This window comes from Canis lupus, chromosome 22, assembly GCF_011100685.1.
Source record: "Canis lupus familiaris isolate Mischka breed German Shepherd chromosome 22, alternate assembly UU_Cfam_GSD_1.0, whole genome shotgun sequence".
In the NCBI taxonomy this organism is placed as follows: Eukaryota; Metazoa; Chordata; class Mammalia; order Carnivora; family Canidae; genus Canis; species Canis lupus.
In genome coordinates, this window is record NC_049243.1 from 60,651,686 (window position 1) to 60,675,511 (window position 23,826).

General features: G+C 60.9%; 1 protein-coding gene across 10 annotated transcripts in view; it reads left to right on the forward strand.

Moving 5' to 3' along the window:
- The window catches only part of MCF2L (MCF.2 cell line derived transforming sequence like), a 129,737-nt gene that overhangs the window by 53,606 nt on the left and 52,305 nt on the right, over positions 1–23,826 (forward strand). For 9 of the 10 annotated variants that reach the window (XM_038570088.1, XM_038570091.1, XM_038570096.1 and 6 more), the window contains one exon: positions 21,978–22,061. In XM_038570088.1, coding sequence (XP_038426016.1) covers positions 21,978–22,061 — 84 coding nt within the window. Of the gene's footprint in view, positions 1–9,823; positions 10,119–21,977; positions 22,062–23,826 lie in introns of those variants that run through there. The other variant, XM_038570095.1, reaches the window with a different exon arrangement.

Genomic DNA, 23,826 nt, shown 5'->3' on the forward strand with positions numbered 1-23,826 from the left:
GCCTGCAAAGTATTCATTCATGCAGAGAAACCTTTATTTTTCAAGTTTGCTTGAAAGAGGTCCTCAGAGTACCATCCACGACTTCTGCAAAGGAGCAAGTTTTCAGAAAAGCAAATGCATTTCTGTGTTAAGAGCAAATGAATTAATGAAACATGTCAAGACCCGAGAAGTGCTGCTCCTTACTTGTTGGCAGCAGGAACTGAGCGTCTGCTGTGTGCCGGGCCAGGCTTGGTGCTGCGGGGACAGCTGCAATCATCTGCCTACGTGGTCCCTATGAAGACTGGGATGGATGATCCAGAGCTGCAGGAACCTGCCCTGGGTGTTGAAGGCCCTGGGATGAGATTCGTGAACTGTGGCGGGACTCCTACAAACCCGCTCCTTCCCCTGGAGGAGCCGCCTGAGCAGCCACATGACAGTCCCCACCATCTGCACCTGGGCCCCCCCCACCTGCGGCCGCAGGGAGGGGAGAGGGAAGCTGCCTGCCGGGGCCCAAGACACAGCCTGAGCGAAACCTGCCTGGGAGCCAGGTGTTGGCACAAGACTGCAGTGAGCGCTGGCCGGCGGCCTTCCCCTCGGGCTCCCGGTGCTCAGCGTGGGCTCGTTCACTCCTGAATGACACAGGCACCTTTCAAGCACATTTTGCAGGTGCTTTACCCATTCTGTGGAGGAATAAAAGCATATGTTTTTTAGCATGGTTTTGTTAGAATGTTGGAGATTTGACCAGAAGTTGTTGAAGCATTCCAGAAATCTATCAAATAGTCGTCCTGAATGGACAGCCCAAAATGCAACTGAAATTTGCATTTTGAAACACTCGGGAGAGTTTTGCTTTTTCTGTCCAGGCTTTCAGCTGCATGGGAGCCGTGTGGGGGCCATGTGGAGGCGGCAGGGGTAGACGTGGAGACCATGCAGGGGTGTCGGGTGGATACGGGAGCTACGTGGGGGTGCCAGGGGTGGACGTGGGGGCCATGTGGGGGTGTCAGGGGTGGACGTGGGAGCTACATGGGTGCCAGGGGTGGACATGGAGACCACGTGGGGGTGCCGGAGGTGGATGTGGGGGCCACGTGGGGGTACTAGGGGATGGATATGGGAGTAGGGGGCAGCAGGCAGCTGTCGGGGCACCCTCACCCCAGGTGGGAGGCCTAAGAGGTTTGGCTTGTTCTAGTTACCACCACGAGCCCCCTGGGCAGTGCTTGGCTAACTTTGGGATTCCAGGTCATGAGCACAGTTGTTAGAAGGCTTTATTTTGTACACTCTTCAGTAATCTCGTCATATTTATAACAAAGAAAGTATCACTTTTATTACTAGGAATCAGAGCACCCTTAACGGTAACCCGGGTTGTTGCCACAAGGGCTGCGTGAACACACCAGCCTGTCTGTCCCTCTGGTGGTATCCATTGTCGCTCCTTGAGGGCAGATTTGGGGAATGAGTTCGATTCCTTACAGGAAGGGGTGTGGAGCTCACGGTCGAACCACTGAATGTGGCTGAAGGTGCCTTCTCAGCCAGGTCTCCTCTAGGAAATGGACCAGAATGTTCTGGTGTGGGTCTCTGGGGCCACGTGGCACTTACCTACTTCACTCCGTTGATTGGTCCCTGTTTATTATGCTAAGACTTACACAGTTGCAAATCAGCATAACATCAGAAACACCAAACAGCTCGTTTATGCTCTGATTTTAAGAGCACTGACTTGTACATTGTATTTGAGCTCTGAGCAAGATGAAAGGACACCCGGTGCATATCTCACGCCCGCGGAATGCTTAGGCCCAGCACAAACCCTGAAGTGCTCATAGTCTGGCCTTGCTTCATCTGCACCAGCCCACGCTGAGCATCATGCCCACGCTGAAGTCCCGTGAGGCCGGAGCTCAGGGCAGCTCACGGTCCTAGAGAGGCTGGTGGTGTCAGGTGTCGGGTGGCTGCCCTGTGTTGGGGGAGAGGCACCCCGTGACAATGGGTCAAGACATCTGGGGAAAGGAGCTCACGTGTTACTATGAACACAGGAGCCATGAAGAGCAGGTGGGGGTCTGGGGTGGCCTGGGCAGCGGCCAGAGAGGCAGTGGGAATGCAGTCCAGGATCTCACCTTCTAGCCGGAGACGTGAGGGCTTCACGCAGAGGTGCATGTGGAAGTGGAGTGGGGTATAGAGACACCCAGGGTGGGAAGCAGCTCCTCAGGACCTGGGACAGGCCGGGCCATGGGGCTCTGAGCCATGGTAGTAGCAGCGCAGGGCAGGTGCTGCCCAAGGAACTGCCAGGAGGAGGGACAGAGCCCAGGTGTCTTACAGGGACAGAGGAGGAGCAGTCAGGACGCCCGTGTGGGACCAGGGTGGACGGTGGTGCCGTCAGCAGAGATGGGTGTCAGAGGAAGAGCTCAGGTGCCAGGGCCCCATTCTAGGACTGGAAGTGTCCGTGAGAGCTGGGTGCAGTCTGAAGGGCGGCGGCTCAGCCTCGTTGGTGACATCACAGATACCCGGCCTTCCTGGGGACAAGGGCGGTGAGGACAGTGGAGAAGGCAAGAGCAACAGCTTGTGGCCCATCCTGCCTGCCCCACCTCCGCCCTGCTGCAGGGAAACCGCCCAAACCACCCAATCCCCACTTCCTGGCGCCTGCAGCTGGCCCCTCCCGGCCGCCTCTCCACCAGACCCCGGCTCAGCGGGGACTCCAAGTTATCTGAACACAAAAGCGGGCCTCACATCATTTCTGGAGCTGAACAGGGACCTTTCAGGACGAGTAACGGCCCCAAGAAGCCCCTGCTGGAGGCTCTGGACATGACAGCTCCTCAGGATCCCTTCCGTCCTCCTGCCCAGGCGTGCAGTCACTTCCCAGCCTCGTGTGGTCAGCCAGGGAAGCCCATACGCACCGGCCCTCTGGAGTCTGCGGGGCGTCCACACTCGGGGCGCAGCACAGCGCAGCCCCAGGGAGGGTCCTAGCACAGGGTCTGGCTCTGGCATGCTCCCAGGGCTACGGATGAACAAGCTCAGCTTCCCAGGAATGAGAAGCCAGCCCGGGTACAGCAGCAGCAGCCACAGGAGGAGAAGGCTGGGGTCAAGACCAGGGTAATCTTTAAAGAGTTGACTGGGGTCTATGAAGAAAACGGAGTTCACAGGTGGTCAGCAGCAGGCCACGCAGAGAAAATGGAGATGTGAACTGGCGGTGGGGAGGGCTAGACAGGCCTCCCGACACAGCACCGACTCCAGGCTTCCAGAGTCTCCAGGGGACGCTGGCAACTGTGGGAATCTGCGTGGCCCAGCAGCCAGCCCGCCACCGCCCTTCCCGGAGGTGAAGAAGTTCCGCGGGACCAGTCAGGTGCCAGGTCCGACCTGGAGCAAGGCCTCTCAGCAGGAGTCTGGGCAGCCCTGCTGGATGCACCTGAGGCTGGAACGTCCATGCTGTGGCTCAAGCTGTCTGTGTGCCCTGGGGAGTCACCTGTCTCGACCTGCCATGTGGGGATGTGGGTCAGGCTGTGTCCCATGGCCAGACCTCTGCCATGCCCTTCACACCAGGACAAAGTGAGGCCTGCGGACAGGCAGTGTCATGCCCTGTGCCAGAGCCTCCTCACCTCCAGGGCCAGCACCGTGGGCCCCCTCCTTGCCGTGTGCTGAGGCAAGGGGCTCAGTCTTCCCATCCATAACATGGGCATGGTAGCATGTTTCCCGAGGAGGTGGAGGCCCCTGGAGTTTGCCCAGGTCAGACTCAGGGCCGCCCCGCCCTCCTCACCTCTCCTCCTCAGCTTCGTCTGAGCAGGAGGAGCCAGTCTGGGTGTCCGCTCCTCGCCCACCACAGCTCCGCAGTGTCTACAGGAGCCTCCTGACAAGCCTGGTCAGCGTGCTCCTGGGGTGAAGGGTGGGGTCCTGCAGAGCTGGGGCCCTAGCACCTGTCACCCAACCCTTGGTCCGAGTCCCTGCCGGTAAATGATGCTGCTTATTGAGTGTGTGTGTGCTGGGAGCAGTGGGGAGCGGAGGGCAGACCCACGACACCAGGCTTGGGGACCACCAGCACCCAGTCCCTGTCACTGTCCTGTGGCACAGCCCAGCCCACCTGTTTGATCCAAGATTCTGCCCACCAAGACCTAACGTGGTTCCCTCAAGGTCACTGCAAGGCTGTGGCCAGCTGCCAGCAGCTCCCCCTGGGCCAAGCCATCCCCCCACCTGTGACCTCAGGAGGGAGAGGCCTGGGAGATCTGACCCCACGGCTGATGGCAGGCACCTGGTTCAGACCCTAGCACCCTGAGGGAGTACAGGGAAGGAGAACGGGGCCAAGGGGGCCCATCCCCAACTGTCTGCATGCTGCCCGCCAGCCCTGGGGTCCCCTGGGAGAGTCGGGGAACAGCAGAGGATGCCCTGGGTGCTGGAGGCTCCCAAGGCACCAGATGAGGCCCACAGCCCTGGCCACAGAGGGCGCTCCCAGAGGAATGAAGCCACACCCAGTTGGCCCCTTGGCTCTGCCCCCACCCCAGCCGCAGGACACAGGCTTCCCTCCAGTCCCCACACCTGGACCCCTGCTCGAGTCCTCTACCCATCGAATCCCCCATGCCCAAAGGTCCTGCCTCACTCCTCCCATACAGCCCCTGGGTCCCCGGGTTCAGCAGGACCTGTGTGCAGCTGAGCCGTGAGCCCAGGCGACCACATTGCCCTGCCTTCCCCTGTGAGATGGAACTTCTTTGGGGATCAGGTTGAAATGGGTACATGGCATCCCTCTTCAGGGGTCCCCTGATGCCACATCCAGGCCTCTTCCTCAGATGCACATCCGAAGGCCTGTGGGCACACGCCCCTTGGCGCCCATCCCAAAGCTTCTCTAGGCGCCAATACCTGGCTGCACCCGCCCACTGTTTCCACATCCTGGACCGTGTGGGCGAGGCCCTGCCTGCTTCTCAGCTACTCCTTCCCATCCCCATCCCAGTACCCCCACGAAACTCCTGCTCAGACCATCAGACACACCCAGCACTGGCTCTGGCTCCTGTGTGCCACCTGAAGTCACCTCCTGCCAAACTGACACCCCACTCGGCAGTTGGGTGAATCCAGAATTCCTGTCGGGATCCTCATGGGTCCAGGCCACCGTGGCCCACCCCAAAAACCATGGGTCATCTCTCTGTACCTTTCTAAGTCCGGCACACCAAATGCTGCTTCGCCCCCCAGATGGTGGGGCGACCCCACTGCCTCTCCAGGGCGAGAAGCCGGCAGCACCCCGAGCCGGGATCTGAGTCCTGGACACCTGCCACTCGCCACCCCCGCTCCCCAGGGCGAGGCCCACTGGCTCTGGGCCCACTGGCGTCTGTGGGTGGAATCGGCCTGGCCCCACCAGCATTCACCTACAGTGACGTTTCAATTCACCTAAGGCCCCGGCTGTGTCTCTGCTCTGTGTACCCAGCCCAGTGCCCACCTAGACTCACTAATGTGTGAAGAGAAGCTGTTGATCCAGGAGGAGAAGAATGAGGCTCCCTCTGCCAGGTCACACCAGGTCCCAGCTTGTGCCCTCTGGAGGGGAACCATGGGTCCCAGCCCTGCTTGGAGGAGCAGTAGCTCACCGGGGAGGGGATGCTGTCTGTGTCTGCAGTCAGGAAGAGAGCCTTCCTGTTCAGTTCATGGGGACAGGGGCCACGTGTCTGTCGCAGGACCTGCGAGTGTGGGGTTCCAGCCAGGTCTCCGGGGCTCCCCGACTGGGCCCCCACAGAAGTGCAGCCAAGCCCTAAAATGATGTGTGCGAAGAAGGAAAGCTGAGAGTGGGTCAGGGTGGGGCAGCCGGGTCCCCAGGAGCCTGTTGAGGAGGCTGGGTCTGCGCCGTGTCCTCCAAGCTGACGAGCTACCCAAGTGGCTTGGAGTCAGATGGAAATGAGGCCTGAGAGGAAGAGGGAGGAATGGCCTGACCCAGGGCAGCACCGTCTTGGTCTCTGGAGAAGCAGTAGCGGAAAGGATGGGGCGGTAAGGATCCAGCCAGAACCAAAGATGGAGGGAGGGGGCGAGTAGGAAGGTGGGGGGCAGGCTGAGGGAAGGGATATGGCTGGGGTGGGAGGGGCTTCGGGAGGATCACGGTGGCGCGAGGACCTAGTAGCCACCAGGTCCAGCTTCACCTGCTGCCCCGTAGAGCAGACACCTGCCTGCCAGGGCTGCCGTGGTGATGAGACGCGGTGGTGTGGGGAGAAGGGGTGCCCTGTGCCCAGAGCCCAGGAAGCAGGCCGCTGCCCTGTCATCTGGCAGAAACTGGCTGGAGCAGCTCTGGCTCTGCTCTCACATCCTAGTCGTTCAAGGCCTAGAGCCGGACTGAGGTTATGCATGTATTTTTGTAGGATTCAAGGGGACACAGGTTTAGCTTTTCCTGCACCCTGGATGAGGAGAGGTTAGCGCCAGGCTCGCGTCTGTCGGGGCAGCAGCCGGGGGGGGGGGGGGGGGGGGGGGCTCTGCAGGGACTCTGGGCCCACCGGGTCGTTCACATTTCGCATGCCAGTGTGTCGTTGCCTACCCCATCCACTAAATGTTAGATTTTGACCAATATACTGTGTTTTCTCCCGTAAAGCCGTGTTTGTGGTGACATTCAGGGTCTATCACTTACTTGGGGCTGCGGCTGCACAGGCAGGGCCGTGGTACGCACGGTTCAAAGAAGACCAGACCTCCCTTCACCAGGCTGCTCCCCAAGGAAAGACAGGGCCCTGGCCCCGAAATAAACCCGCGGCCAGGAACGTTGGCAATGGGAAACGGTGGCGCAGGCTGCCACGCGGGGCCAAGGCCGAAGTCCACGGGGGCTGCCACCATTGTGGTCAGGGTCTGCTCTCGCTTGCCTGCCCCGTGGGGCCTGACCCCTGGCTTCTCTGCAGTCTGTGCCATGGTAGGTCCGTCCATCCTTCCCGTCCCTTACACGCGCAGACCATGGGTGGGGCCACAGAGAGTTGCTGTGACGTGAGTCAGAAAAGTGTGAATGTTCGCAAAATCATCCAGCACGACCCAGTGAGGAATGTTTACATCTCACGAGGAAAACCTGGTTGGCCCGACAGCTGGCTCCGCGTGCTAAGCTCTGGTCCCAGGCGAGCCCTGCTGGCATGCTGGTGGCTTCACCGCCTGTCACACGAAGCACACAGCACAGGCTCCGGGACTGAGAAGAGTAATTTGTGTCAGCAGATCAGGGCTGACGTCCGCTCACCCCAGAGAGGCACCCACCCGCCGGGCCCGCGGTCAGCCCTGTGCTGTATGCTTCCTGGGCCCCTGAGTCCAGGCTCTTAGCTCAGCTGTCCCCACGGCTTGGAGTGCTATCCCCAGGCCACCCTTGAGGCTCTGCAGGCCTCCTGCAGCTGAGCTGGTTCTCCGAACTGCCCCTGACCCTTCGGGCTGCACACTCCAGTCCTCCGCCCTGGAGGACTGGCTCCCCCCACAGTCTGCACCCCAGAGAACACGACTCCAGGTATAGGTAGAAGCCAGACTCAGAACCACGGGTCCTTGGACTGCTCGGGCATGAGAAGAAAGCCGTGGCGGGCCACCAAGGGACAGGCAGCAGTAGAGGGCCAGGAGCGGGAACCGCAGTGAGCCCATGGGGCAGTGACCCCTACATGGACGCACCTACCTCCTCCAACCGACAGAACTCCACCCTCAGGGCCTCCAGGGCGGCTGCCAGGCCAGACAGTGCACTACAGAGGAAATGCCCGAGTACCTGGCACCTCTGTACCCTCATTACTTCTCTACCCGCCCCACCTGTGACCACAGCCACTTACACACATATGCTAGGCCCACAGGAGTTGAAGCGGGGAGAGCCCATCAGGGGCCAGGCCTCTGGGGCAGCCACCCAAGGACCAGCTGAGAGCAGGTGTGAGTGCTATAGATGCAGCCCCTGAGGGCAGAACAGAGTGGGCGTAAGTACCTGGACCTGGGGCTGCAGGGCATGAGGGTCACAGGGCGAGGTGGGATGGTGAGGGGTGCCCCTCAGGGAGGACACATTTGGGTCCTTCAAAACACACCGTGGATCCCATTAATAATTTGATTCGTCCTGGCCCTTCAAGGACCACAGCCAGAGCTGGGGACATAGCTCGTGCACCATGGCCTCACTTCTGCAGTGCTGGGTCTGACCATGTGCCTCCTGTCCCCAAATCCCCAAGGCAGCTGGCACGCATTTCCTGGATGAACGAACCCCATGTCCGCAAAGGGAAGACCTTCTGCCAGCAGCTTCCTCTGTAAACTCCATGTCGTGGTTCTGAAGGAGATCCATTTTGGAGGAGAACGTGTGCTCGCTGTGTGTGAGCCCCAGGGCCTGCCTCCTGGATGCTCCGCGGAGGCATGGGGGATTGCTAGGAGCCCACCTGCCCCATCTTCCCCAGCTGTGTGCCTCGGCGTCAGCCCAGCCCAGAGGGCCAACCAGGAAGACAGGTGCCATGGATCCGACCACGTGTTCCCTGAGAAGTGTAGGGACACGAGGCCCGAGGCCAGAGGCTTGAGGACTGGCCGCGGACGTGGTCAGCAGTGAGTCCGACAGTCAGGAGCCGGGGCTGGCCCTCAGCTGCCTGCAGGGGAGCCGTTCTCTTGGACAGGCTGTGCAGTCCCAGGCGTGAGACCCCTCTGGTGCCCAGGCCTGGTGTGCTGTTGGGGTCATCCACCCAGCGGGTTGTGGGGAACTCTGGGCCGGATGTGGCTGTCCTTCCCGGATGCAGGATGAGTGAGTGGGTATGGTGGCACCCAGAAGAGCCAGCCCTGCCTGTCCAGGTGTAGACCGCCCCTGGCCGCGGGCAAGGCCCCGCTTCCTGAGAACCCAGGCCTTGGCCCCAAGACCCTGCAGTGCCCAGGGAGTGAGGGTAACAGAGAAACGTGTCCCTCCTTCCACCATGTGCCTCTATTCTCCTCCCACTTCAAAGCCAAGTCCCTTCTGGTGGCGGAGCCTAGGGTCTGATACCTTCTTCCTCAAGGCGGTTTTTCCTGAGTGGCTGGTTACTGGTGCGGTGTGGGCCTCCCTGCATGCTGGACTTCACAGTGTCCCTGGCCTGGGCCTGCCCAGTGCTGGGGGGCAGTGTGCCAGGGTTCAGCCGGCTGTGTGTGGACCGGCGGCAGTGCTGCTGGGGCCCTGGGCAGGGCCGCTGCCAGGGAGTGTAGCCACAGGGGAGGCTGGATTGGCTCCACGCTGAAGGCCTTGCCCACTGTGCCAGGGGCTTGCAGCCTGGTCTGCTTGAATGCCCCCTTGTCCATCCCTAGGGCAATGCAGTCGGTGCCGTTGGGGGCAACTGGGGAGCAGTGGGCAGGAAGGAGGGGATTGGAGGGGATTGGAATCGTCCAGCAGAGACCAGGTCAGTCTGGCCACGTGACGGGCCTGCAGGGGGTGGGGTGTAGTGTGGCTGCAGGGCCACACTGTGCCACAGCGAGCGTGCCCCTGCCAGCTTGAGCCCGCCCGACGCTGCTTTCCCAGCGGCCTGGGCCTCAGGGGGCCACAATCTGTGACCTTGTATCCAGGTGGATAAAACCACGGCCAGGCTGTCCAGCTTCAGGGCCCGGCCATCTACGGCCATGGGCTCCGGCTCCACCCACCCCGCAGGCTCTTCCTGCCCACAACCTGGTAGTCGCTGGGGGCCTCCCCACCTGGGAGCAGTTCCAACCACCCCCAGCCCAAACCCAACCTGCATTTTAATGAGTTCCCCAGGGAGTCGCCCTCCCCCTTACATTTTCCACCTTAGTCCCTGGGGCCTCTGAGGTCCCAGCCGCTTGGGACCTGGTCACACACATGAGCAGCTCTCCAAGGAGCACAGACGGGCAGACGCGGGCGGGCACGTGCCCCGGACCGACCCGGACCCGGAGGTGCAGACACTGCCCCGCCCGCAGCTGGGATGACTGCGCTGGGCGCGGGGCCCCTGCAGGGAGGGTGCTGACGGGCGGCGGGGATGGAGCTGGGGCCGCGGGAGCGTCACCGCAGGGGCTGGGCAGTTCCCGGCGCCGGCACATCTAGGAAGCTGCGCTCCTGTGCTGGGGATCCAGCACCAAGGCCCCCGGTGACCCCAAAATGGAGCCCTGCCGCCTTCCTTTGTGCGCCCAGGACAGGCGTTCCAGCAGGCAGGCTGCCGCGTCCTGACGCCAGTGCGATGGTGGCAACAGCATGACCTTAAGCCTCATCTCCCTGCTGTCACACGACATCTCAGGGCTGTGGCTGCTCCTGAAGACCAGCACAGGTGTGTCTAGGCTTTGTGTTGACGCCGGGGAAGCTGTGGGACAGTGCATGGGGGCGAGGCAGGGGTGGCCTTCTGGGGACGCTTACATGTTGCCCGTGCAGGATGGGGGTGCTGCGGACACCACACCTGGAAGGCCCTGTCAGTGGGGTCCAGGCTGGGGCAGGGCCGGTGCAGCTGGAGCGGTAAGGAGCTGAGCTCCTGGGGTTGGGCGTGTCAGGCGCTGCTGCTGGTTTGTGGCTGTCTCTCTCCCCTGGGAGGGGCCTCCCCTGGAAGCTGGAAGGAGGAGGAGGTGGGGGCAGAGGGGCTCCTTTGTTCTGGCTTTCCAGAAGACACGCCTGTGGTGTGCGTGGGAACCCCAGGGCCTGGGGGACTGGGGGCAGTGCCGCGGTCCCTGGCTGTGACCCCACGACTCCGACTCCGGCCAGCGCGATCCCCACGGCTGGAAGGCATACTGCACCCCGACCAGGGACGCTCCAGCAGCAGGATGCAGGCCCGGTGGCCACAGCCTGTGACCATGCCGGCTGCCTGGGCTCTGGGGGACCCTCCCTGTGGGACCTGCTCCCCCGGAGTCTGGGGGGTGGGCACTTCTGAGGCCAGGGTGACCAGAACAAAGACCCTGAGAAGGGCCTGGGCGCCAGGTGGAGGAGAGGGCTCAGCTCGCCTCTCCTAGTTGCTGTTCTGAGGATGGACGGCTACGCATTTGGAAGGGATTTGTCAGAAGCACATTTTCCACCAGGTACTTCTGCAAAGATTGACAAGTGATTCATCAACTATTTCTGTAAATTTGAATGAATCAGTCAAATCTTAGCCATTAGTGGCAACGGGTAAACATCCAAAATTTCCAGTTTTATGACAAACACTCTTGCTTGTGTACCGAGCGGCTGTGGTGGTGGATGCACCCCACCGCTGGGGTCCTCTTCCCACACGGGATGACAGCACCAAACATCTGGGGAGCCATGTGGCCCTAGGCCTGGGGTCAGCACAGCGGGGAGGACGCTGGGTCATGCTCAGCCAGGCTGCAGGTGTGCCATGCTCTCGGGGCACCAGCCACAAGCTCTGGTGCCCCACAAGCGTGTTCTGTTCCTAGAGGTTCTTCAGCGTGGCCGCCAGTCACGTCAGAGGTCCACTGCTTTCCTAAGTGGAGCCGGGCTCCAGCTCTTGGCCTTTTCCTCGGTTCTTGAGTCCCTCTGACTGACCTTACTTCAGAGGTACACAGGTTGTGGAAGGAGCGTCCTGGGGGTCCGGTGTGATTAGGGCTGGAGGGTCTCCCATCTCCACAGGCTTCTTGCTGTTTCCCCAGACACGAGGGTGTCTGTTGTCTGTGGAGGAAACGGCTGTTGCTGTGCAAGGCAGTGGGTCTTTCTCCTGTGGGAGCTGGGGTGCACCTGGGGCCGAGTCACTGCACACTGGCTCAGATTGGCGCCCGCTGTTTACCTGCAAGGATGCCCACGTCACCCTTCATGTGTACTTGAGTGGAGGCTGGTACCTGCCCTGAGTCAACAAGAGACAAGGTGTGTCCCAGGTCCCAGGGTGACTCACACCGCGGGACAGGACGGTGGTTTGAGCCACCATCGCGGCACATGACCCCTCCCCACCAAAGCCTGACCCACCGGCCCTCACCGCCCCAGGCTGCCCCTGTGCCCGACTCCTGCACCATTTGTGTCGAGCAGGGCGGGGGCTCCCAAGGGACCAGCGACCGTGGAGCATCTGGGCCACCCGGAGAGATGCAGCAGCCCTGCCTCGCAGGCTGCCTCGGTGAGGAGAGGTGTGCCCTTCTGTGCCCTCCACGCAGCCTTCTCCATGGGTCATTGCTCTCCTTTGCGTTGGGGAGTATAGAATTCCAGGTACCCAGAAAGTGTGAAGAGTGCCCGTCTGTAGTTCGGGAAGAATTCCGGGAGCTTGCTGCTGGCGTCAGTGATGGACGGCACCACGCCTCCCCTTCTGCTCCCGTGTTTTGTGAGCTGCTTTCTCAGAGCAGATCCAGAGGACAATGCTCTTGAGCACCTGCCCTGAGGAGGGGACAGGGCGGTAATTTCCCTGATCTCTTACTCTTTAATGTTGACAAATAAGAAAACTCTATCAGGAAATCTATTTCCTTTGTTTTTTTTAAATTTTTTTTTTAATTTATTTATGATAGTCAGAGAGAGAGAGAGAGAGAGAGGCAGAGACACAGGCAGAGGGAGAAGCAGGCTCCGTGCACTGGGAGCCCGATGTGGGATTCGATCCCGGGTCTCCAGGATCACGCCCTGGGCCAAAGGCAGGAGCCAAACCGCTGCGCCACCCAGGGATGCCTATTTCCTTTGTTTTTAAACAGCAGCTGCTGGTGTGGGTCTGGAGCGTGTCCCTGGTGTGTGTGCGTCTGCTCTTTGTACACAGGGCGTGCATGTGCAGCGTGTGTGTTGGGTAGGCCCACCTGCTACTTGAGAGCCAGCGGAGATGCTGGTGCTGAGAACGTGGACTTGGGGGATCCCGGGCTGGGTGCCACAGGAGGCTCAGCCCGAAGCCAGCATGCGTGGCCGCTGTGCTGTCACACACTGCTCTGCAGCTGACGGTGTTTGCTTTGCTACAACGCAAAGTCGTGATTTTCCAAAGAGCAAGAGATGCGGGTCTGACTGCGGGTGTGCGTGTGGGGCTACTTGCTGGACACAGCAGGGACGGCTCTGGTGCTCCACCTCTGCCCGTCCAGCCTCCCCGGCCCCCGAAGCTCCTGAGGCCGTCAGGCATCAGCCTGTTGGGCCTCTGGGGCCGATGCACATGGCACCCGTCTCCTGAGGGCCGGCCAGCCCTGTTCTGAGAGCACGCGGGGCTGGCATTCCTGCGGCCACGGGCGCTGGCTCTGCTGCGGGGTGGGCCCAGTGGCTCTGCCCTCGCCATCATGACCCCAGCCAGAAATGGCCACTGGCCCATCCTGGGGCCCTCAGTCCTGGGACGGCACAGAAAGTTCACCAACAGGAACGTTACCAGTAATGAAAGGTCCACCGGCACCAAGCCCAGACCCTTGTGCGGGTCCGCACCTTCGAGGCAGCTGCAGTGAGCTCTGGGGGCGGCTGGCTCTCCCACTACGTCGCATGGCCCCCTGTGTGCCCGCTGTGGGCTGGCCTGGCTGACACCTGGCTGGCCTCGAGAGCCTCCCTCACCCCCTCCTCCTGTGCAGGGCCCTGAAAACCCAGTTAGCAGTAGTGGACGATAAACTCAGACCCCAGTGTGGCCCCGAGGTCTCCTCGCTGGACCTGCCACACCTGTCCCACCTCTGGCCTACGTATCCCCAGGAATGTCTGTAAGTAGGCTCAGCAAGGCCCCGCCGTTCCTGTTCTGCAGTCGCAGGCCTGACCGTCGGGCTTTTGTCCCACTGGACCTCGCCACACGGGCAGGGGCCAGCTCCCAGCGTGCTCCAGGTGCACCAAGCCCTGAGGGCTTCACTGGGGCACTTGTGGCACCACGGCTTCACAGGCAAATAATGCTTATGGCTGCCCCTTCTTCCCTGATATTTGCACCTTAAAATCTGCTGTTAATTATGCCTCCATCGGGTTTCTGATCCGCTGCGACACATCGTGTCTGAGATGCCCTCGTAACCCTTCTTCTAAGCCTCTATTGTGCTGAGGCTCCTTTGTCAGTTGGGGTGGGGGAGGCTCGGCTCCCCAAGCCCTCAGCTGGCCTCACCCTGGCTGCGCAGTGTCCTGGGGCCAGCAGTGAGCCCACGTTCCTGCTTCCACTTATGGGCCAGGATGGCCTCCCGCTGATCCCCAGCCCTGTGGGGCATGGACTGTGGAAACCTTCTGGGTCCCATCGCTGGTTTCCAAATCCGCACAGGTGTGCACTTCGTCCCAGAGCCAGGAAAATGACTCTCTTTGATTAAAGCGAAGGATGACTCAGAATTCACAGGGATCTCAAGCTCCGAGAACTTCAAAGGGAGTTCCCAGCCGTGCTCCATCCTCCACGTGACCACGGTGTGCCATGGGTGCCCCTTGTGCGCAGAGGCCCACGGCTTCGGAGGGTTCCGGGAGAAGTGGGGGCCAGGTCAGCGATCCAGGAAGGATGGGCAAGTGCCACAGCCTCAGGGGACACCCCGGTGTGGGTATGAAGGAAGCCCTCCCTTGCGACAAGAGGATCCCTTCTGGGTTCTAGGGGCTGCAGTCTCTTGTTTGGAGCCGGCTCCCTGGGCCCTGCTGCAGTCAGTACCTGCCCTGAGCCGGGGTGGACCTGACCACAGGAACCCCCGCCCAGGACCCCAGCTCCATGACATACAGCAGCCCAGGACCGAGGAGCGAGTGGTGTGGCATCTTATCCCCTGGTCCCCAGCCCCGCACCCTCTCCCCTCCCGCTTGGGGGACACCTGGAGCTGAGTGGGCTGTGGTCAGGGTAGGGCCTATGCTGGGCTCACAGACACCCACCTGCTCCAGGTCTGTGCCCATTTCTCTGTTTACCTTTGTGGACCTTAAAACCAGAGTCTGTGCTCCGAAAGCAGCCGCCTGGCTGAAGGCCACATTTGTGACGACCACACAGGAAAGTTCCATAATGGGGTGATTTGGTAAAAGGGTCGGGACACGCAGCACCCTTGCGGCAGCCTTGTGCGGCCAGCCTCCCTCCCTGCACTCTGCCCTGTCCTGGCGGCTGGGGAGGCACCTGCCAGTGTGGACACCCAACAGGCAGGTGAACTGCCACTGCCACCAGGCGACCTGCAGCCGTAGGCGAGAGGCCACCCTCGGGCCTTGGTTGGCCAGCCTGTGGGCTGGGCGCTGACCGGAGGCCTGGAGTGTGTGCCTGTGGGTTCCCTACCTCCACCTCCCATCTTCCTCAAGCCTCAGGCCTGGGAGGGCGACTGAGCCCACTGAGGTGCCCCAGCCCTGCTGCCATTTCACCTGAGAATGTGCCCATTTCCAGGGCCCGTGTGAGCTGATCTGGGCTGCAAGAGGGGGTCTAGCCCACCCAGGACACAGGAAGAAAGATGCTGAAAGGGACAGGAGCGAAGGTCTGGGGACCCCCAGGGGCAGGGCAGAGGACCGTGGGACCACGCTCACCTGAACACACCCGCCATTCCTACCCTGCGCGTCACAGCGATTCCCTCACTCAAACTGCACGTCCGACTTCAAGAGCTGGAACCAGGCGAAGCTCTGGCCACGTAGGGCCTCCTGAGTGTGCGCCCCCCCCCCCCAAATCAGTCAGGGTGAGCCACACACAGCAAGTGTATGCAGAGGTTTCTTACCCACACAGGGACTTTCGAGCACACAGGCAGGCCCAAGGAATGGTCTGGAAAGGCCCACGGTGGTGTGAATGCAAGGAGGGCACGTGGCTCTGGGCTTTGCTGTGCTCAGGGGGCTGGGACTCCCCACCAGCGCCGAAGGAGGGCTCTCACGTGGTGGCACCTAGATCGGGGCAGAGAAGCCTGACAGCTGGCACCCAAACATGGAATCTGGGGCTTGAGGACTTGGAAGAACAGGGGCTGGTGTGTGGCCCCGATGCAAGCATGGGGTGTGTCAGCCTGCACATCTGTGGGGCACTTTCATGGGATCAGAGCCCAGGTCACCAACCATCTCGTCTAACAGGGGCTTCAGTGTTTGAACCTGGTTCTGAAACAAGGTCTTTTTTTTTTTTTTTTTAAGATTTTATTTATTCATGAGAGACAGAGAGAGAGAGAGAGAGAGAAGCAGAGACCCAGGCAGAGGGAGAAGCAGGCTCCATGCAGGGAGCCTGACGTGGGACTCGATCCTGGGACTCCAGGATGATGCCCTGGGCCGAAGGCAGGCGCTAAACCTCTGATCCACCCAGGGATCCCTGAAACAAGGTCTTAAGGAAACATCTGACGTTGACTGAAGGGGGGCGATGTTTTCATGCCCGTTCTGATTCGTCAGCTTCCCCGCTCTCTCGTGCCCGTCTGGTACGCGGGTATCACATGCAAGGCTGCACTCCGGGCCCCGCCCCCTTCTGGGGAGGACATTGGCAGGTCCTTGGCGCCTGCCGCAGAGGCCACCATGGGCAGTGGTGACAACTGCCGTCTACGTCCTCTGCCACTTAGAAGCAAATAGTCTCCTGCGGTTGTATTGTTCTGGGCAACGGCGGCCGAGGAGAAAACACCGTGGACAGAATCATGGGCTGGACGCAGCATGCCCCCTCAGTGGCTTAGAGGGCCCAGAACCTGCCAGGGCACGGGGCAGGCTGTGCAGCCCCAAACATCAGTAACAACTGAACACGCGCCACTGCACGCGCAGCCGCCCTGCGGGCAGGACACGGCGATACGAAAACCGGCTCAGGACTGCCCAGTCCATATAACAACCCTCCTGCCTCCTGGCTGGTTGTGGCAAATGCGTGGATACAAGAAGAGTACTCGGTAATGCTGTCGCCGCCCCTTCCAGGTACAGGCTTCTGTGGGAATCAACCGCGACGTCTCGTGGCTGCTCTCGCCAGCCTGTGCATTCAGGAGGCTCTTACTCCTCCGGCACTTTCCATCGCACCAAGTGGTCATCGCATAGACGCTCAAGTAATGCTTGCTCTCCCGGCTGACGGGAGACCTTGGCGGGCTGGGGGAGGTCGGCAGGGGCTCGTATCAGAACCTCCCTGAAGGCCGGGTCTTCAGTGGGCGATTCTCCAATGTTACTCCACCACGAGCGCGGGGGGAGCTCCCCGCCAGCCCCCAGAGCCCTCGGCCCCTTCCGTCTGTCCCCAGTTGCAGAGTTGGGCCAAAGAAATGCTCTGGTCTGGGGGACGGCGGGTGCTGAGCACCGCTTGCCCTGGCCATGGCTTGGGTGCCATCTCCACAGACTCAGTCAGGCCACCTGAAGCTGGTGTTAAGGAGGACTCCGAGGGCCATCGGGGCTGACTTGCCTGCCCTTGGCAAAGACAGAGGGGAGTGGCCCCTATGCGGGTGTCTGCGTGGCCCTGCTCACCGGCGCAGAGGTAGTGTACTTAACCTCCACGGGACTGTGTTCCAACATTGTTTGTGACTAAGTTGGGTCCAGCTCAGAGCTCAGAACCCGTCGAGTATGTGCTGTGACATCCGCAATCCCATGCCCAGGATTGTGGGCGGGGACGCCCGCCACAGCTGGCCCAGTGTGAATGCGGACAGCGCATGCTGCGGCGCACCCAGCTGACAGCCTTCCTAGGATAGGCGTTGACGAACGGGAAGGGGTTTGCTGTTACGGCAGAGACAAACCCTCCTAGTGTCCCCAAGTGTGCCACAGACCACACCACCTCCAACCTGCCGTCCGGCGGACTGGAAACAGGTCTGAGCTCAGCTCAGCATCACCTGGCGGGGCAGCTGGCGCTGGGTCCACTCAGTGACTGTGCCCATGTGGGGCAGGCAGGGTGGAGAATGCAGGGTGGCCATGGGCAGGAGAGCGCCGACGGCCCTGGCACAGCCTTGCCCAGCCTCCACGTCCCTACTGAGTGGGTGCCCGGGCACTGAAAGCTCTCTGCAGTGGAAGATGCTTTTCCCACGATGCAGTTTTGCCTGAGCATCTTTTTTTCTACACGGTGTTGTATTTAAGAATTGGTGAGGATTTGCTTCCTGAGATGAGGACATCTGCTGACCTGAGTTAACGATGCACTGCCTGTAATGGGATCTGGTCACGCCCACTCCAGTCACAAATGACCATGAGGAACACACAGGTATTGGGAGAACCCACCACCCAAGCGGCCTGGACCTTGGGCATCTGCAGTGGCTGCAGCACGGAACCCCCACGCAGCCCCTAAGGAGCAGGGGGCCTCCCTCTTACTCAGCAGGACTCTACTCCTCTGTGTTCCCCTTCCTCCTGTGCCTTCTGCACACACCTTGCTCCTGGTTTGGAGACCACTGGATCCGTTTGGCAGTGTGAGAACCCCACCCACGTGTCACTCCACCTTGGACTTTGTATTTTGAGTGAAAATAAAAACCTGCAGGTGTGGACTTTCGGGCAATTGTACAAGCATGGCCAAAGGCTTCTGCTACTGCCCGCACCTGCTGCTTCTGAGCAGGGTCCAAGGTCACCAGCAAGCAGCAGGGAAGGGCTGCTGAACCCAAATCGAGGCTTCTCCTGGGGTGCAGGGGCTACCTGGCCCAGGATGGTCCACTCTCTGTAAGTGGGCTTTCGGGGACCCCACGAACCCTCCATCTACTGTAGGCCCTGGTCCTGGGAGTGGCCACCCCACTGAGCAAAGCTGAGGGTCACGTGGTCCTTGGAGTGGACAGGCGTGGCCAGAGTCTCCAATGCAGCCCCATCTCCATTAGGAAATTGTCCTCAAAGCAAGCTCTGCAGTCACTGCGCAGGAGGAGGAGTGCTTGCAGGTGGTCTCACGGTGTTGGGAGGAGGCTCTAGGGATGGGGCGTACTGCCACCCCTGCCCTCTAAGACTGCAGCCCAGAAGGGGGCCTGTTCATAACCGTGTGTGCAGCTTGCAGTGGTGGAGCTTCTCCCCCAGATCCTTGTCTGGAGCTGAACCGAGGAGAGGTTCCTGCCCAGGGGTGAGCAGGCCTCCAAGCCCGCCCAGCCCCACCCCTGTGGGGGCCCCGCAGGCAGCACTGCCTGCCCTCTCTGTGTCCAGGCCCCTTGTGAGCCTCCCTCGGATCAACCCGGGGATTGGCTCATCACCTGGGGTCTCCTTCTGCATCTGGTGAGAAGGGAATGCAGGAAACGGGTAGTTATCCACGCGGCACTGTGCTCGCACAGAGTGGTTCTCTGAGGAGTGGGGCCCTCCCTGACCCTTTTATTGGGCCGGCGGGTGGGGCGACTCCCTTCCTGTCCACACTTCTGACACTGGAGCACCAGAGGTGGCTTACCCGTTCCTGCACAGGGGCTCCCCCCATTTCCTGCTGGGCCGGTGGTCACGGTGTGCCCTCTGCCACGAAGGGCAAACCTGTCCCATCCCAGAGCGAGATCAGGATGCAGGGTGGGCAGGAGCTGGCCGCGGCCAGGGGGCTGCAGGAGCCACTAGGTGACAGTGACACAAACCACATGCCCTGGTCTTTATTTCCAGCTGATGGAGGGGTGTCCAGTGACCACATAAGCAGAGTGGCACTTAGATGGAGTCCCTACAAACGGACTTACCTCTGTGCCATTCCCAGCACAGTCTATGCACAGAGTGATGCTCTCGGTCATACCTAAATGGGGTCTTAGACCTAAACACAGTATTATTTTTTTTTAATTATTTATTTATTTATGATAGTCACAGAGAGAGAGAGAGAGGCAGAGACATAGGCAGAGGGAGAAGCAGGCTCATGCACCGGGAGCCCGATGTGGGATTCGATCCCGGGTCTCCAGGATTGTGCCCTGGGCCAAAGGCAGGCGCCAAACTGCTGCGCCACCCAGGGATCCCCTAAACACAGTATTAGAATGAGATCTGCCCCAGAAGCCTGGCCAGTGTGGGATCCACCAGTCCACACGCCCCAGCGGTCAGCACCCCGTGAGCTCTGCAGACTCTGTGCCAACCTGTGTGAATGCCAGAAAGAACTTTGCCGAATTAGCTGGATTCCAAATGCTGCTCTGGGAAGTCACTGTGTCATGCATCTCTTGCTGAGTGCCTGAGTAGTGGGTCCGCAGGAGCTCTGGTGGGTGTGCAAGGGGCTGTGAGGCCCAGCCCAGGCCAGGGGGTGGAGAAAGCCTTCCCTGAAGAGGTGACATCTCTGCCAGGAACTGAGGAAGATTGGACTGGCCCGCAGATATGGGAGAAGCATCACTAGGAGCAGCTCGTGTAAAGGCTAAAGTCCCCGAGGCCTGAGGGACCTTGGCCCACCCATTGGAGAAGTTCCAGGAACAGGAGAGCAACCAGTGTCCACAGAGGAGAGTGGTTGACGAGGCCCAGAGAGGTCTCTCCAAGAAACCAAATTCACGTTGGTGATGATGCAGCCAGTGGGACTGTCCCTCTGTCACAGACAGAACAGCAATCATCAGTAAGAGCAGCCCCGTCTAGCACGTGGGAAAGCCCTGTGCCATCGGGGTAGCTGGGCACAGACGCCATCTGAGGATTACCGTGCAGCCTCCACCATCAGAGACCTGGATGCCCATGGTCATCTTTCCTCGTGGGCTGGTGGAGTCTGGCGGGAATCCTGAGGTCTGGGTGGTGGGGAGGTCTGGGAACTGGCACACACTGGAGGCTACAATCGTCACAGACGCTGGGTCCCCATGAAGGGACTTGCTCACTCAGAATCCAGGCTGCTTTCCCTGCCCTGGGCCTGTCTCCAGACTCCCGGAGGCCTTACCAGCCACGGTCTGTGCTTGATGACATGTGTCTCTGGGATCACAGTCTGAACCGACGAACCGTGGCACAGGTGCAGTATTAACCGTGCTACTCCTTCCAGTGGAGAAGGAAATTCTGAACGTCCGGCCCCCGCCCCATCTGGGCTGTGCACTGCAAACGAACACGTGGCCAGCGCACATCCCCTCGTCCAGAATTCAGAAAACCTGTCCAAGCTCTCTCAGGGCCTTCATTCCCCACAGGGGAGCTGCTGCTGAAATGTCATGCCGCGGCCTCAGTGCTGGGGAGGCCGGGCAGGTCCCGCCCTTCTGAGTGTGAGGAACACCAGCTGCTGCCCCCTCCTGACCGCAGATCCTCCCACTGCCACTCTGCGGGGCCGGGCAGGTGCAGAGGCAGAGGCACGCCTGTCGGGAGCAGGGCCGCCAGGGTGCGTGGCTGCTCCAGAGAGCTGCCTGTGTGCCCAACTGTGTCACCTGTTTACTCTGGCTTGTTTGCAAGACCAGAAGAGCTGGACTTCAGGCTGCTCCGTGCAGGTAGCGTTTTGCTGCCTCCGGGGTGATGTTCAGGGCGGAAGAGCTCCCTGACCCGTTTCTCCAGGCTGTTCACGGCCTGGGCCTCCTACTGGGCCTCCTACTGGGCGTGGGAGAATCCGTGAGTGGTCAGCACAGGTCCTGAGTCTCTACAGAAATGCTGCTAACGGGGATCCCTGGGTGGCGCAGCGGTTTAGTGCCTGCCTTTGGCTCAGGGCGCGATCCTGGAGACCCGGGATCGAATCCCATGTTGGGCTCCCGGTGCATGGAGCCTGCTTTTCCCTCTGCCTGTGTCTCTGCCTCTCTCTCTCTCTCTCTCTCTCTCTCTGTGACTATCATAATAAAAAAAAAAAAAAAAAGGAAATGCTGCTAACGCCCCAGAATGCAAACTCTGCCGTTCAGTGGGGGTCTGGCTGTGAAGCACACGATCACTGGTGTGGCACTGAGGCCGGCACCCCAGCTTCACACACTCTGCAGGGACATCTGGTTGCCCGACCCCAGGCTCCCCAGAGTCTCAAAAAACCTCCTTGCTTCCCATCAGTCTCCAGGGTGCAGCTCGGGCTACTGCCGGGTCGCCCCCAGGCCCCTGAGGTGGCCCTGCTGCCTCTCCTGTCTGCAACAGTATCTGGCTCAGGGACCCCTGGGCACCGCTCGGCATCCGGCAGGTGGGGGCCCCTTGTGCAGGGTAGGCCTCCTCATGTCCCTGTGTGTGTATGGAGGCTGCAGACGCAGCGCCACGGCCAGGTCTCCCCGCGGACCTGCAGGCCTCGGCTGGGCCGCAGTGGCTGAGCACGTGCCCAGCCACCCTGGGGCGCCGGCAGGGGCGGGGGCCGTGTGCTCCCGGGGGCTGCACACCAGGCACTGCTCACGGGTGGCTCGTCCTAGTTCCCCGCCCTCACATCCCTGCGCCCTTCTGCCTGCACATCCGTCCTTCCCTCCTCCCGCCTGCCTGCCTCCTCTCTGCCTCATGCCGCATCTTAAATATTGATGAACCACCCAGCACCTAGCTTTCTGTGTGCTGAGAAACAAAGGTTTCTGTGCTTTGGAAACTCAAATCCCTTTTTCCGAGCACGTGACCGCTGGTCCTGTCAGGTGTTCACGGATGTGCGTGGCTGTGTGAGGTGGTTCCCACCAAATGACACGGTGTCTATCTGCTCTCCCTGCAGATGAAATCATGCACCAGGACATCACACCGCTCTGTGCCGCGGACATCCAGGACCAGCTGAAGAAACGCTTTGCATATCTGTCTGGTGAGCGCCGGGCGGGCAGGCAGGAGGGAGGGTCTGTGCCAGGCGGTAGGGACCTCTCAGTTTCCTGTGACGACGTGGGCCTGGTCCGGGTGGTGGAACCGGGGACAAGGCCTACAGCATGGCCTGCTCTGGATTTCACCGAGGGCCAGGAGAGGCTATGCGATGCCTGTGGTGGGGGTAGGCGGCTTGGGGCCATAGAAGAGCCAGTTGGAGGTCACTTGGGGTCCTGAGAGGGACAGAGCCCAGGCGCTCCTGCCTGTGGTGTCCAGAACATTCCTGCAGCGGGTGAAGTAGGAACAGGGAAAAGCTGACCTCATTCTTGCAGTGTCCAGCCGCTGGGAGCCTCCCCAACAGAGCACACCTAGCCTCTGCAGAGAAGGCCCCGGAGTGCAGCAGCCTGCCATGGGGTCCCAATTCCCAGACTCTCTGCGGCTGCACCCTCTCCTCAGGACCAGGTGTTACCTCCACCCCGTGGGATCACCTGCTGTCCCGTCTGGCCAGGGTGTGCAACCCCAGCCACTGGACAGTGCCAGAGTGTGGTGGGTGCTAAGGGTGTGAGAGCACCTGAGTGGGCCACCCTCAGGCTATGCGGGTGCCCCATTGGGACAAAACAACCTATCACAGGCTCCTCTTTGCAGGCAAGTGGCCCCACTCACAGGCGGCCCTTCCCCTCCTGAGCCCCAAGACTAGCCCTCACCTCCAGGGGCTGCCTTGGCCTTTCTCCAGCTCTCCTGCCTGTGCCCTGGGCTGGAAGCCTGACATGTGGCCCTGACATGTGGACCAGAGTTCAGGGGCCACAGCGGGAACCCAAGGTTCTCAGCAGGACAGAGTGGGGAGCTCAGGGGGGCTCATCAACAGGAGGGCGCATCCGTCACTGTGGGGGTGCTGCCTCGGGGGCTGAGGCCCTGTGCAGGCTCCTGCCACCTGCCCGCCCTGCCCCTTGAGGAGCCCAAAGCCCCAGGTGTGATGCATAGTGACCCAGACTCATGACCTTGACCTTCCTCTAGGTGGTAATCCCACCCTCCTGGCCTTACCTGGGGAGGAAGCAGAGCCCCAGGATGGCCCTAAGGCTCCCCTCCACACAGCTTTTCTATTATGCAAATGCCAGCCAATAGCTCAGGCAGGGATGTTGCAGATGTGAGGAGGGTCCCTCCCCGGGGGCCTGACCTAGCCTGACCTTGCCCGCTGCTTCTCATAGGGCTCCTTCACACGGGGATCTGGCTGAATGACAGTGACGAGAGGATCCATCCCAAGGCAGGTCCCCCCCCCTTACACCCCACCAGGCACCTCCAGCACCTCCCACAGTGAATACCATGAATATCTGCCCCGGTTCAGGGCACCTGACTGCATCCCGCCACCAGCACCTCCACGGTGTGTGGGTGCTCAGCCCCTCGCCCCTGTAGACTTACACAGACTAAGGTTTTCAGCATAATTCCATCAACTTCATCAGACTTGGTGCTTTTGGACTTTGCTGTAAATCAGTGAGAAAGTCGAGGACACGCCTGAGAAACACTGGGAGGTCCCCTGGGGCCTGAGCCGTGGGGATTGGGGGGCTGCCCGGATGTGCTCCAGTGAGGTCCAGGATGTGGTGAGCCCACGCTCACTGCTCAGGCTGCCCCCAAGCTTAGGGAGGTCCAGACAACCCTTTTATTGATTTATTGCTAATTCCATAGGTGGGAATTCAGAAAGGGCCTTCCTGGGTTCTTTTGCCCCATGTGGCACTGGCTGGTTGGAGTCAGAGTGCTGCCCTCACACACGTGGCATC